Source organism: Pristiophorus japonicus, chromosome 12 (assembly GCF_044704955.1).
Source record: "Pristiophorus japonicus isolate sPriJap1 chromosome 12, sPriJap1.hap1, whole genome shotgun sequence".
NCBI lineage: Eukaryota > Metazoa > Chordata > Chondrichthyes > Pristiophoridae > Pristiophorus > Pristiophorus japonicus.
This window is the reverse complement of record NC_091988.1, coordinates 56,109,534-56,125,703: the sequence shown is the minus strand read 5'-3', so window position 1 is coordinate 56,125,703 and position 16,170 is coordinate 56,109,534. Positions and strand designations below refer to the sequence as shown.

Here is a 16,170-nt window from a genome sequence, read left to right as displayed (position 1 = left end):
TTCATTACTGATTTTGACAATGTTCTTGACTCCCTCCAAAATCTTCGATTTAAAAAACAATGGAGTCTTTCAGCACAGATTTGTGAATGTGCGCTGGTTTTCTTAACTCACCAGAAGGTTTTTTGGGAGTGGCCAGATACGCCAACGTAATGGAGAAAAATGTTGGCCAAACGGCGAACAATTGAAAAAACCGGCGCAGACATGAGGGAACTCCCCAAGGTGATAAAAAAACTGGTCTAGAAAAATCGTAACTAAGTCCGTTACGCCGGCGCAGATCGCAGGGGGATAGTTTGGGGAAAAAAAGCCAAAAATTGTAATCATTACGCCAAAAAAAGCAGCTTTCTCCAAAAAAACGGCGCAAATCACTGGGGAAAATTGTGCCCATGGTTTCTATCAGTGGACTTTTTGGTCTTGATTAGCCATTCCTCCAACTGGTCGCCCTGTTTTAAGGCATCACCCTATTGGGTACCAACATGCAAAGGTAGATCTTCTGATCAGTTTTGCCCCATTAATGATATAACTCTTTGGAAAATATACATATATCCAATACAGCAGATTTCTAGCCATTTAGCACACCATCCAATTTTCCAGTCAAATTTAATACTGGCATCAGATGCTCCCTTCAGTCTGCAACTAATTTAGGCCCCCGTTATTTCACTTAGACATCTGCACAATTTCTCGAAGGTCAAGCTGATGTAGCATTAGTCAACTACCCATCTATATAATGGACTGTCCAGGGTTGCTATTTATGGAACTGTATTTTAAAAGCCCTATAGTAGCAATGGCATACACTTATGTAAAAAGCATCTCAGAGGATAGCAAAATCTTCTGAGAATCTTTTTTACTTAAGTGTATGCCGTTGCTACAAAAGGGCATTTTGAATGCACTTCATTAAACAGCCGTAATCTAGCAGCCCTGGATTCTCAATTATTCAGGTTGCTAGATGACTAGTGCGATATCAGCTTAAACTCCGCGGATGTCTAAATGAAATAATTGGACTCCAATTTGGTTTGAGAAGGAACAGTAGCAATAAAGGGATGTCAGGTGGCACCAAAGGCAAACTGTGCCCAGCCTTCTGCACCTTCGTATTTACAGCCAAAAGGTAAATCATCCTGGCTATGGTCATGCCCAACTGACTACACAGCCTCCAGGCCAACAGAGAGCCAGGTGCACAACCGTGCCATCTGTTACAAAGACATTTGCAGCTAACATGCTGCATTGAGCTGATATTGCAGTGGAAGTAATGGTCAGCTGCACCTTTAAGGCCAGTCCCTTCACCTCATGTCAGGGCTGCTGTGCCGCACTATGGGCGTGGGTGGTGTCTGGAAACACAACAGGAGCACCCTCTTTGCCAATGCCTCAATCTGCACCACCTCCGCTCAGCCAGCCATCAAATTGGGGGGTTAGAAAGTTGTGCCAATACCTCACTTGGTCTGTTTGTTCCTTAAAATCAGTTTGGTTGGGTCATTCCGTCCCTGGATTTTTAATGGTGATACCCCTTTAAGGGGAAGCACTTATTGTATCCTAGTGCAGTTGGTCTAGTATAAAATAGGATTCCTTCTTCGTGATCATTGAATGTCTTCCTTGACCATTGGACACCACATAGGTGCATATAGGTACCAGTGATATAGGTAAAAAATGGGATGAGGTCCTACAAGCTGAATTTAGGGAGCTAGGCGTTAAAGTAAAAAGTAAGACCTCAAAGGTAGTAATCTCAGGATTGCTACCAGTGCCATGTGCGAGTCAGAGTAGGAATTGCAGGATAGCTAAGATGAATACGTGGCTTGAAGAGTGGTGCAGCAGGGAGGGATTCAAATTCCTGGGACATTGGAACCGGTTCTGGGGGAGGTGGGACCAGTACAATCCGAATGATCTGCACCTGGGCAGGACTGGAACCAATGTCCTGGGGGAGTGTTTGCTAGTGCTGTTGGGGAGGGGGTTAAACGAATATGGCAGAAGGATGGGAACCTATGCAGGGAGACAGAGGGAAGTAGAATGGGGGCAGAAGCAAAAGATAGAAAGAAGTAAAGTAAAACTGGAGGGCAGAGAAACCCAAGGCAAAAATCAAAAAGGGCCACATTACAGCAAAATTCTAAAGGGGTAAAATGAAGGTTCTGGGCCTCAATGCGAGGAGTATTCGTAATAAGGTGGACGAATTAATTGTGCAGGCAGCTATTAATGAATGTGATATAATTGACATTACGGAGACATGGCTCCAGGGTGACCAAGGCTGTGAACTCAACATCAACAGGTATTCAACATTCAGGAAGTACAGACAGAAAGGAAAAGGAGGTGAGGTAGCGTTGCTGATTAAAGAGGAAATTAACGCAATAGTAAGGAAGGACATTAGCTTGGATGATGTGGAATCTGTATGGGTAGAGCTACGGAATACCAAAGGGCAGAAAACACTCGTGGGAGTTGTGTACAGACCACCAAACAGTAGTAGTGACGTTAGTAGGGACAGCATCAAACAAGAAATTAGGGTACAGCAGTTATCATTGGCGACTTTAATCTACATATAGATTGGACTAACTAAACTGGTAGCAATATAGTGGAGGAGGATTTCCTGGAGTGTATTAGGGATGGTTTTCTAGACCAATATGTCGAGGAACCAACTAGAGGGCTGGCCATCCTAGACTGGGTGATGTGTAATGAGAAAGGACTAATTAGCAATCTTGTTGTGCGAGGCCCCTTGGGGAAGAGTGACCATAATATGGTAGAGTTCTTTATTAAGATGGAGAGTGACACAGTTAATTCAGAGACTAGGGTCCTGAACTTAGGGAAAGGTAACTTCGATGGTATGAGATGTGAATTGGCTAGAAAAGACAGGCAAATGATACTTAAACGGTTGACGGTGGATAGGCAATGGCAGACATTTAAAGATCACATGGATGAACTTGAACAACTGTACATCCCGGTCTGGAGTAAAAATAAAACGGGGAAGGTGGCTCAACCATGGCGAACAAGGGAAATTAAGGATAGTGTTAAATCCAAGGAAGAGGCATATAAATTGGCCAGAAAAAGCAGCCAGCCTGAGGACTGGGAGAAATTTAGAATTCAGCAGAAGAAGAAAAAGGGTTTAATTAGGAGGGGGAAAATAGAGTATGAGAGGAAGCTTGCTGGGAACATAAAAACTGACTCTAAAAACTTCTATAGATATGTGAAGAGAAAAAGATTAGTGAAGACGTAGGTCCCTTGCAGTCAGAATCATGTGAATTTATAATGCAGAATAAAGAAATGGCAGACCAATTGAACAAATACTTTGGTTCGGTCTTCACGAAGGAAGACACAAATAACCTTCTGGAAATACTAGGGGACCGAGGGTCTAGTGAGAAGGAGGAACTGAAGGAAATCTTTATTAGTCAGGAAATTGTGTTAGTGAAATTGATGGGATTGAAGGCCGATATATCCCCAGGGCCTGATAGTCTGCATCCCAGAGTACTTAAGGAAGTGGCTCTAGAAATAGTGGATGCATTAGTAATCATTTTCCAGCAGTCTATCGACTCTGGATCAGTTCCTATGGACTGGAGGGTAGCTAATGTAACACCACTTTTTAAGAAAAGAGGGAGAGAGAAAACAGCGAATTATAGACCGGTTAGCCTGACATCAGTAGTGGGGAAAATGTTGGAATCAATTATTCAAGATGAAATAGCAGCGCATTTGGAAAGCAGTGACAGGATCGGTCCAAGTCAGCATGGATTTATGAAAGGGAAATCATGCTTGACAAATCTTCTGGAATTTTTTGAGGATGTAACTAGTAGAGTGGACAAGGGAGAACCAGTGGATGTGGTGTATTTGGACTTTCAAAATGCTTTTGACAAGGTCCCAAACAAGAGATTGGTGTGCTTTTATCCTAGTAGGCAGTTGGGAGCAGATGGATCGTCTGTCCTGTTAGATTGTGATTGAGCCATGGCACAGGAGATCCAAGGGGCAGAGAATTCAACATTTTTATTTTTAAAAAGGAATAAAAGTGCAGAAACTCATTTCTTTTCGTAGCCAGGCTTCGTCAGCTTGCACCTAACCTGAGACAACACCTACTTTCATTTGAACTTCCAATACCCTGTACAGAAACCGCACCAAGAATTTAATCAAGAAATGGCTACACAGGAGGTGGAATTGTTCATTTCTCTCGAGGCCTCATTATGAAGTGCATGTAATCCGGCACCAATCTATAACAGATCTTTTTGCCCAAATAAAAGAAGGGAGGCAGTAACGATAAAGATCAAGGTGACCCAGAGGTGTTTTGTTTCCTTTGCACACATACAAATTCAGTAAGAATTTAATCTCAGGATTTCTGCTGGGATTTGCAATTCAGCCATTCAATAAGTACAAGAATTATAAATGTTGTTGCAGTTATTTCAGCTCTAGAAGAACGAATGCATGAGCCTAATAACTAATACCAAACACCTAACTTCCAAAATAATTTAAAACCCAAGATTACAAGAAGGGACTGGAAGGTGAGGAACATTTGTACACAAATATTTAACACTTGAACAATGTTAAAGGATGTAGAGCGGGACTTGTGTTTTTCCTTCTAAAGAAACTGAATCCAAACTCATACAAAACATACATAGAACAACTTGAACCAAGTATGATTAAAGCGAGAAAATTTGGCCAAAATCAATGAATGCTGGTGAGGTAACACAGTTAAGGGAATATCAATATTTTTGGACCGGCACAGACAAGATGGGCCAAATGGCTTCCTTCTGTGTCGTAATTTTCTATGATCAATGCTGGTTATACTAAATTTAAGACCATTCTGGGAGTAATGTCCACTGCCTCTCTCGGAGAACAGACCTCCAAATACCAGCAGCTAAAAGCCTGACCTATGCAACTCAAGGCCGCATCGGTCTCAGTGGATATATAAAATGGCATTAATACTATTGACATTGGTCAAGCAAGATATGCTGTGCCACTGGATAGACAACATAGTTTTCTCCAGGCAACTGGCGATTCTGGTTATGGATGTGGGGAGCAGCTGGTCCTCTAGAGGAAGAGGTAACTGCTGGCTATTGAGACTGCAACTTGGAACCAACTAGACACCGGTATAGAAACTAAGGCAGAGGTAGCAGGGCACTCTGATATGATAAAGCTGCATGTGCTTAGATGATTCAATGACAAGCCATGTGGCTCTTGCATCAAAACGGATTATGTATTAGCCAAGATGATACAATCCTTACAGCAAAGATATGCAGCATTGGAGGCAGTGCAAGAGGTGGTGAATCTGCCAATTTGTAGATCTATTTCCTGTGAGCTGAGAAACTGTTGGCATTTTATAGGACGAGCCAGTTCCTCTTTAAAGGGTCAGGTGACTGGCAAAGGAATGTGTTCCAGGAATATTCCAGAGGGACTAAAACTTGTACAACTATGTTGTTAATAAATCGATTTTGAAACCAAGACAAGCCTCCATCTAGTTTGGCAACACGATTTTAAAAATTAGACTGTTTCACTATAAAACAAAATAATTCTGGTTTTACAGACCTGTGAACTCCTCACGGCACACACACGTGTATCCGCCCTCTCTGCGGCTACACACTCCAGAATTCTGGCAGGGATTTGAGTAGCAAAGGTTGATCTCTGTCTCACAGTAATCTCCAGTAAATCCTGGTGGACAACGGCAACGGAGGCCTGTGATGGGATGGATGGGCCGGAAGAGCATGGACTCCGAAGCAATGAACGCAGAAGAGCTGTCGAACTTCAGCACCGAGATGCATTTCATGTAGTTTTCGCAGGGCTCCCGCAGGCAGACGTTGTCATCAAATGGGAGGACCTCCAGCATGGAGACCGAGGTCAGCAGCATCCGGCTCATGTACAGCTGTTCTTGAAGTTCCTCAGAGGAGAAGAACTGGCTCTGGCTCCCACCTGGAACCAGAGCGGAAAAACTCACGTTCAGAATGCTGCCGCTGACATCAGTGTCATTCTGGATGTTGAAAACAAAGATGTCCTCCTTGGGGGCAGACAAGACTGCTGCCAGACCTTCCACAAAGCGATTCAGCAAAGGAGAGAGGAAGCGTTCCTGTGACATGTTCTCCAAACGCACCGTGATACTGTTGGTCAGCATCTCCTCTGTAATGACGATTACTCTCAGCACGCACTGTGCTGTCACGCTGTGAATCCCATCTAAAAAAGGAAAAAATATATATTAGCACATGGAGTGAACAGCTGGGATCATTATTTTTCTTTTTATCCCAAAGAATGTCTTTCATTGCCCACATGCAATGTCTACATTGGGAACAGAACAAAAAACTCATGCAGCAAATGCATGTCATTCATTGGAACTTATAGCAAATAAATAATACATCAATGACACATTATATTGATGATTTAAAATACCCAATCTTCATTTGTCATTTTTCTAAACCAAACCAGACTAATTGCACATTCATGTGCATAATATTCACCAATTCCTTTTCAATTATTTTTAATGATGGGGTAACTACAGAACATAGGATTTTACTCCAATCGTGGACAATATTAGGAAAAGAAAAAGGGCTTGTACTCGTCTAACATTTCATGACCTCAAGGCGTCCTGAAGCGCATTACAATATAGTCACTGCTGTAATGTAGAGAAACACGGCAGCCAATTTGTGCACAGCAAGCTCCCACAAACAGCAATCGGATGATGACCAGGTCATCTGTTTTTATGGTGATGCTGGTTGAAGGATAAATGTTGACCGGGACATCAGGAGAACTCAGCTGTTCTTCTTCAAATAGTTTGCTGGGATCTTTTACATCCACGAGGGGGTAAATGGGGCCTCGGTTTAAAATCTCATCCAAACGACGGTACCTTCAATAGTGCAGCGCTCCCTCAGCATTGCACTGAAGTGTCAAGCTATATTTTGTGAATTATGACCTCAGAAGGTCTTAAGGGGAAGCTAGATATATATGAGGGTGAATGGAACAGAAGGTTACACTGATAGGATTAGATGAGGAGGGATGGGAGGAGGCTCATGTGGAGCATAAACACTGGCATGGACTAGTTCTGCCGAATTGCTCATTTCTGTCCTATAAATTATTTGTGGTATGAAGCAGGACAGAACTCTACTTCCATTACAATTATCTGAGTCTACCTCTTGTATTTGTCTCATCTAAACCGACAGTGCTCTGTCCTTGCTGAACTTCTGCATTTTGGTTGCCATTGCAAAGCCTATGCTGCTGAATCTCACTGAGTTGAATGCAACCATACCTAGGTTTGGGAAGCAGCCCAAATATTGATCTAACACCACAAGACCACCACCACCAAAAAACAGGTCATCTCTGATCATTCATTCATTTCCTGCTGTTGTTCTATGCTGTGGATAAATTGGCTGTTGCATTTGCTTGCTTAACAATACTGATTGCATTTCAAAGTAATCCTGAGGACATAAGACACCATGTAAATACAAGTTTCTTTATTCAGTGTACCAGAGTCGTAGCATACAGATTTAGCTCTGTAAATTGCCCCATGTGGCAAGTTGAATGTGAAATCTTTCATCAATCCAAGGACAGCATAGATGACCGACATGGATAGTTCTTATGTTGAGATAATGAACAGATTCGATTTGGTTCAAGTGTATAGACTATTCGAGTTAGATAGGTTACTGAGGACCAGGGGATAGGTGTATGTGTAAGCAGAGAACTAGGTTAAACTTCAGGACGTTTTTGTCACAGGATCATCGACCTTTGAAACAAGCTGCTGGCTTGTGCAATGAATGAAAATTAGGGCAAGTTCCTAACTGTGGCTGACATCACAGTGTGCAAAAGATAGGTGGGGTATTCATCATCATAGGCAGTCCCTCGAAGCGAGGATGACTTGCTTCCATGCCAAAAAAGGATAAGTTCACAGATGTTTCAACGAAGGACCTAATATTCCAGATCCCAAACTACATCCTGAAGGGTGGAAGATGCCTGTGCGTGAATTTTTTTAACGTGGGATGGCTGTTGCACACCAGCCACCACACGGTCTTGACAGAGCTAGGTCTTGGTCCAGTGGCAAGGATTAACCAAGACGACTGGAGACCCGCACTGCTGCATGGGCCTATTGCGCAGACATATCGCAGTGTGGGCTGACCCGTGCTGCCCCTGGGCCCTCGCCTCTTCTGGTCCCCAATCACGTCCCTCTACAATCCCTCGTCGCTCCTTCGTACTTGGATGTGCACTTGAAGTGCCGCAACCTACAGGGCCACGGACCAAGAGCTGGAAAGTGGGCTCAGCAGGAAAGTAACTTGTATTTATATAGCACCTTTCCCATCCCAAAGTGGCTCGCAGTGAATTACTTTAAATGTAGTCAACGTTTCCTGTAATTTTTTTTTGGGGGGGGGGGGGGGATGCGCAGCCGAATCAAAAGTCCGCGTATACCTGTTTGTTTCCCAATTTTAAAGCCGCTCACCAGCATCGCGGGACCGCGGGACCGCGGGAGCGCTATGCACCCACGCAGCTTCAAGGAAACATTGTGTGTCATCACTGTTGTTTTGTAGTCAAAGAATCATAGAAAATTCCGACATATTCGGCCCATCGTGTCCGTGCTAGTCAAAAAAGAGCTACCCACAGCCTAATCCCACCTTGCAGCACTAGGTCCGCAGCACTTCAAGTGCACATCCAAATACTTTTTAAATGTGGTGAGGGTTTCTGCCTCTACCTCCCTTTCAGGCAGTGAGTTCCAGACCCCCATCTCCCCTCTAATCCTTCTACCAATTACTTTAAATCTATGCCCCCTGGTTATTGACCTCTCTGCCACCCTATCGAGGCCCCTCAATTTTATACACCTCAATTAAATCTGCCCTGAGCCTCCTCTGTTCCAAGGAAAACAACCCCAGCCTATCCAATCTTTCCTCATAGCTAAAGTTTTCCAGTCCTGGCAACATCCTCGTAAATCTCCTTTGCACCCTCTCCAGTGCAATCACATCCTTCCTGTAATGTGGTGACCAGAACTGCACGCAGTACTCAACCTGTGGCCTAGCTCGTGTTACATACAGTTCTAGCATAACTTCCTTGCACTTGTATTCTATGCTTCGGCTAATAAAGAAAAGCATTCTGTATACCTTTTTAACTACCTTATCGACCTGTTCTATTACCTTTAAGGATCTGTGGACATATACTCCCTCTGTGCAGTGTGTGTGTCTAGGTCACTGTGGCCTCCTGAAACTGGTTTGATCACTTTCAGGATTTGGAGAGGAATTTCCCAGATTTTTTCCCCCTCTGAATTAGCCTAGGGTTCTTTTTTTGCCTCTCCCAAGAAATTTCCTGGGTGGTGTTGGGGGAGCTAATGCACCATGTTGAGTTGCATCATGGTGGTATGCGATAGGCTTGATGGACCAGATACTTGCTTCCTGACCGCTATTTTTCATATGTTTGGAACTTGTTTTACAGTTCATTAAAAACCAAGACTGAAAGAAAGAGGATGAGAGTTAAGGTTTAAAGCAGCATAACATATAACAGCTAAACCTCTACTTACAAACTGTATCTAACAAACTCCAGTCCAGTTCTCGTTGGCTCTACCTAATTGATATATATTGATTGTTAAAGGACTGTCTATAAAAGCTCATGCTGTATCATTACATGACAGAAGACCTGTATTCTCTTGCCCACTTTCAATTTGACAAAAGAACACACAGGTGACATTTTTGCTTAAACACTGCTCTATTATTATAGCACTGTCCATACCGATTACTAAAAAAAAAGATGGTGTTGTCTGCTATCAGATCAAATGGAATAAAACTGGTTGTACCACAGTTGCAGTGCACAATATTATGGTTGAGCTCAAAACTCAGGTTTCCTAGATAGTAACTAAAAAGTAAAATATCCACATTCTCAAATGCTGTGAAATGGAGAAATACAACACCCACACCCAAAAATAAGTGCTTTTTTTTTAAAGATACAGTGCACTCCCTTTTATTAATCTACAGTACAGTTAGTTCACACATCACAAGATAGATGTTAATGAGGAAGGCTTTAGGTCCATCTTAGCTCACCATGCACAATCCTTCTCAATATAGCATCCAAATGTTTATTAAATGATTCCTGGGAGTTTCCTTTCCCTGTTTCACTTAGGTCCACTCAAAGTGTTGATCACTATGTATCTGAAGAACTTCCCAACATCAGTCCTACATTTGTATTTTTTTTTTAAACTAGTTGCAACCCCTGTCCCTAATGTTAGGCTTTAGTTTAAAGTATTGTTCCGGGTCTACTTTTTCTATACTGTTTAATCTCTCCAACTCCTCTATAAGGTCACCTTTACAGTCACATTCTTTCAAGGCTCAAAAGGCCACATTTCTTCCATCTGTTCTCCTAACTCAGTCCCTCTGATGCTAAGAATGAGTCCCGCAACTCCTCTCTGAACTGCCTTTTGGTGACCAAAGCTGGACAGTTATCAAGATGTGGTCTGACCAGAGCACTATAGAGTTTGAGCATGGATTTTTACAACTTATATTCCACTGTTTTCTCAATATAGCTCAATGTTCTATTTCTTTACTGATTGTTGTTCCAGAGAGATTCGGTACATTTTCAAAAAATTTGTTCATGGGATATGGGCATCGCTGGCAAGACCAGCAGCATTCATTGCCTCTCCCTAATTGCCCTCAAGAAGCTGGTGGTGAACTGCCTTCTTGAACTGCTGCTGTCGTGTGGTGAAGGTACTCCTACAGTGCTGTTAGAGAGGGAGTTCCAGAATTTTGACCCAGTGATGATGAAGCAATATATTTCCAAGTCAGAATGGTCTGTGACTTGGAGGTGATGGTGTTCCCATGCACCTGCTGCCCTTGTCCTTCTAGGTGCAGAGGTGTGGGTTTGAGAGATACTGTCAAAGAAGCCTTGGCCAGTTGCTGCAGTGCATCTTGTAAATAGTACACACTGCAGCCACGGTGCACCGGTGGTGAAGGGAGTAAATGTTTAAGGTAGTGCATGGGATGCCAATCAATTTTACATCGAGTCTCTTGGAATCTCTTTCATCTTCATCTAAAGAAGTTCTGGCTAGATTGAAGGAGGAATTTTGAGTCGTCAAATAATGGGGTCAATTTTAACCTAAGCCACCAGTCGGGAAACAGATGAGATCGGGTGCGACGCTGGTTTTACAACCCGCCCGATTTAACTTTCTGTTGAAGGCAATGGAGAGTAATATTGGGTGGGGTTTAAAATCAGCGTTCCACTCAATCCTGTGGTTCCCGCCCGGCAAGTTAGGTTAAAGTTACCCCCATAATGTATCTGCATAATGGAACTGAATTAGGACATACACCGCGCGGCTAATTTTTCTGTTGGCAATGTCCCAGTTCCTGGGATGGTATAGGCATTAAATAGGGGCAGAGACTTGGAACATCAGGTCTCCACAACTTTTACAAGATGTGCATTCCCAGGGGTCAAATGGTTGGGGATGAGAAGCTTCCGCTGAAACAAGACAGGAGCATTTAAATAAGGTGAAGTGATGTTACATTGCCTTGCACAATATTTTCGAGGGATAACATTGGACAGATGTCCACTGTGAAGAAAATTAAACTTGTCACAAGAAAGAAAAACTTGCATTTATATAGCGCCTTTCACAACTATCAGATGTCTCAAAGCACTTTACAGCCAATGAAGTACTTTTTGAAGTGTAGCCACTGTTATAATGTAGGAAACGTGGCAACCAATGTGCGCTCAGCAAGCTTCCACAAACAGTAATGTGATAACGACCAGATAATTTGTTTATGTTGTTGATTGAGGGATTAATATTGGCCAGGACACTCCCCTGCTCTTCTTCGAAATAGTGTCATGGGATCTTTTACCTGAGGGGGCAGACGGGGCTTCGATTTAACGTCTCATCCGAAAGATGGCATCTCCAACAGTGCAGCACTCCCTCAGCACTGTATTGGACTGTCAGCCTAGATTTTTTTGTGCTTGCATTTCTGGAGTGGGACTTCAACCCACAATCTTCTGACTCAGAGGCGAGTGCACTACCAACTGAGCCATTAGGGAGTTGTGGAATCTGTGCTTTCAATTGGAGGATCTGTAAAGAGGCAATTTCTACTTACCTTGGGCAGGTGTTTTTTTTTTCCAAAGAGTATTTAGAATAGCAGGGCTGCATTTTGTAAGTGAAGGCAGTTTCAGCTGCTCAAAAATAGTCGGCAAAAGTTCCATTCGGACCTAACAAATTACAGAACTTCGTACCCCAATTTGAAGCAAACAGTAACTCCACGGTGGAAATTCCACCTGGCTCTTGTCCATCATGTGCAAATCAGCCAAACTCAATAGCAGCCAGGCTCGGTGGAGACCACAGCATGAGCATGCAAAGCACACAACGTCCAACTTATGCTGGAGTAGCTGGGGGACAAGAAAATCAGTCCCAAAACATCTTGACATTTTATTTTGTTTCAGATGGATGCTTACTTGTTTTCATTTCGATGTATACTGCCTCCAAGAAAAACAATAAAACATAACTTATAATATGACATAAAATGTATCTTATGTTGATTTATGATGCGGGGCTACACTCTGCTCACTAGGCAGAATATTACAACAGCTGCTTATAACCTAGAGCATTCATAGGCACTTAGAGGGTTCTACTTATTTTTAAAATATAAAAATATAGATTATTTATTTCCATTCAACCTAAATATGGCAAAACAAACAGTAAGGGATAACCAAGGAAAGCGATTTGTCGTAACAAGTGTTGCAAGTCACAGAGCAGTTGTGAGGAAAATTATGGACAAGTCCAGAGAATTCTGCACACAGCAGACTGTCTGCAGAAACACTATTAAAAATATGTTCCATAAATTGGATGTACCTTGTTAGCCTGACTCTGTGATAATGCATTGCCTGCAATAGACCAGTACTGGTCAGGTTTCAGCAATGAAGCAACAGTACCCCTGTGCACTGTGTCACTACACAAATGATGGAATCATCTATCTCCATTTGTACCTTACATACTTCAGCCTCGATATGCAGCCCTTTTGCGCTTACAATGCAATCAATACAATGCTGACTTTTCTCACTGTTTTTAAAAAAAAAGCAGAATTTCTTTAAAAAGCCAATTATCCAATCTTGGCAAAAGTTAGCCAATTATCATTGGACCCACTGCAAGTAGGATGCAAGTCTTTCTTTATTTTACTGATTTCACCAAAAACCTCACGACTCATGCATTGTTCCGACAACTGAAAAACAACAAGGCTGAAGATCAGGAGCAGATGGAATCCCGCCGAAGTATTAAAGCATGGCAGAGAAGTACTCTTGGTGCGAATCCATGACCTCATCTCTCTTATCTGGAAGGAGGAGAGCATGCCAGGGAATTTCAGAGACCCCGTAATCGTGACCACCTTCAAGAAAGGTGACATCCGATTGCGGCAATTACAGAGGAGTTTCCCTGCTGTCTACCACAGGGAAAATCATCGCAAGAATCCTCCTCAATCGCCTCCTCCCAGTGGCTGAAGATCTCCTCCCAGAGTCGCAATGCAGATTCCGCACACTAAGGGGCACAACAGACAAGATTTTCACTGCGCGACAAATCCAAGAAAAAAAAATGTAGGGAACAGTGTCAACCTCTGCACATGGCTTTCTTTCTTTGACTCTGTCAACCGTGAGGGATTATGAAGTGTCCTTCTCAAATTCGGCTATCCTCAAAAATTTGTCACCATGTACCACCTACTTCACGATGACATGCGAGCCCTGTTTCTTACCAATGGATCCACCACAGACCCAATACAAGTGCAGACTGGGGTCAAGCAAGGCTGTGTCATCGCACCAACGCTCTTCTCAATCTTCCTCACTGCAATGCTTCAGCTCACCTTTAACAAGCTCCCCACTGGAGTGGAGTTAATCTACAGGACAAGTGGAAAATTGTTCAATCTACGTTGCCTCCAGTCCACATCCAAGGTTGTTCCAACCTCTGTCCTTGAATTACAGTATGCAGGCGACGCTTGTGTTTGTGCACACTCGGAGGTTGAACTCCAAACCATTGTTGACACCTTCACTGAAGCATACGAGCCTGGGCCTTGCATTAAACATCCGTAAGACAAAGGTTCCCTCCCAACCTCTCCCCACCATACAGTACTGCTCCCCGATTATCAAGATCCATGACGAGACCTTAAACAATGTGGATCACTTCCCATACTTTGGGAGCCTACTATCAGCAAGGACAGACATTAATGACGAAGTCCATCACAGCCTTAGGTGTGCCAGTTCAGCCTTCGATCACCTGAGGAAAAGAGTGTTCGAAGACCAGGATCTCAAACCAGGCACCAAGCTCATGATCTACCAAGCAGTAGTGATAGCCGCCCTCCTATATGCTTCAGAGACATGGACTAGGTACAGGAGGCACCTCAAAGCACTGGAGAGGTACAACCAACGCTGCCTCCGCAAAATCCTGCAAATTCATTGGCAGGAAAGGCGTACCAATATCAACCAACATCCCTAGCATCGAGGCATCGACTAGCTCCGATGGACGGGCCACATTGTCCACATGCCCGATACTAGACTCCTGAAACAAGCACCTTACTCTGAGCTAAGTCACGGCAAGTGAGTCCCAGGAGGGCAGAGAAACGCTTCAAGGACATCCATAAAGCCTCCTTCAAACAAAGTAACGTCTCCACCGACTCTTGGGAATCCCTGGCCCAAAACCACCCAAAGTGGAGAAGCATCCAAGAAGGCGCCGAACTCTTAAGAGTCTCTTCGTCGGGAGCACGCGGAAGCCAAGTACTAACAGCGGAAGGAGCGCATGACAAATCAAGCATCCCATCCACCCGTCCCTTCAATTACCATTTGCCCCACCTGTGACAGAGACTGTAGGTTCCGCATTGGTCTCAGTCACATTAGAACTCATGTTAGTGTGGAAGCAAGTCAGCCTCGACTCCGGGGGATTGCCTAAGAAAAAGAAGATTCGTGCAGAATCATGCAGTTGCTGCTTAGTAGCAACAATCACAGGATGTGTCACAGATTGTCACAGTGTGACAAATCACTTGTATTATGTATCCTATACGAGACAGTTTGTACAGAATTCACCTGAACAAGACAAAAAAATAGAAACGGAATTATGCAGTTAATGATCAAAGTAGTGGCCACAGGAGGACCACCAGAGGATCTGATCCCCTCCCCACAGAACTGAAAGGGGAGCGGGTGCAGCGAAAAAGTCATGTAGCATCGAATCAGAGTGCTTCAGAGCAGGACACAAAGGAGGACACGATTGAGGAGACAGCCTAGAACCTCTTTAGTCAAATAAGAATGAAACCCATGTAAAAACTGAGCACGCACTTAAAATGCAGATACATGTTTAAGCTGCAGCATCAGTGTAGCCAGGCATCACCTCCTTTATACTCCTCAGCTAGACTGAAATTCTTCCACCCATTAAAGAGCTCTGCAAATGCGTACAGGGTCAATAACCCCGGTTTAGCTTATAAGTGCTCAGGAGATCTACCAAACATCCTTATCACTTCTTAAATCAGGTGTTACACTGGCGCTACAGATCATGCAGTGTCAAATTCAAGTGGCATGCAGCATAGAATTTACAATATTAGCAGACATTTGGCCCAGTGTGCCAGTGGCGGAGCTATAAACTCTGAACCACTTTCCCTTTTATAATTTTCCTTCTCAAATATGTATAAAGTTCCCTTTTAAATGATGTTACAGTCTCCACCTCAAGCAACCATTTGTAATAAAATATTCCATATAACATTCGTGAAAAAAATTCTTTTCACTTCCACTTTTGTAGTGATCATCTTGAGTCTATACACCCTTGGATGTTCAGTCAGGACAGGACTGGCTTGAGACATGAAGCCCCCGTGATTGAATAGCTGATTGACACTCGCTGTTAAGGCTCGCGCATGAATAATGGACACTTGGCTAAGCTACTGCGTTCAACAGAATGTGACAGATGCACTACTGTTAAAAATAAGCATCCTCACTGTCTTAGTAATACATCCCTGCCAGTTTCTCTAATTGATTTCCTTAAAAACTGCTGTTTGAACAAAATATTGCAAAAATAGTGCAACATGGGATTTGTTAATGGGATTTTTAAATTCAGTTTATTGACTGCATAAAAATATGAATGTATCCATTCATTATTTATGAAGCAGAGTTCACTCATGTACACCTAAATCATTGAGCTGCTAAATGCACAGCTGAATTCCAGACCTGTTCCTGTTCCATTCAGAGCGCAATTAGCACAGCGAGGGACTCATATTCAGAGACTCAAGGACAAGTAGAAGAACACTGGGCTTCCATTCAAAGGGT

General features: G+C 43.2%; 1 protein-coding gene across 1 annotated transcript in view; it reads right to left on the bottom strand.

Moving 5' to 3' along the window:
- celsr3 (cadherin, EGF LAG seven-pass G-type receptor 3) overlaps positions 1-16,170 on the bottom strand; it is a 325,097-nt gene that overhangs the window by 278,411 nt on the left and 30,516 nt on the right. The window contains exon 2 of the mRNA XM_070894776.1: positions 5,482-6,120. Within this exon, the coding sequence (XP_070750877.1) occupies positions 5,482-6,120 (639 nt within the window). The remainder of the gene's footprint in view (positions 1-5,481; positions 6,121-16,170) is intronic.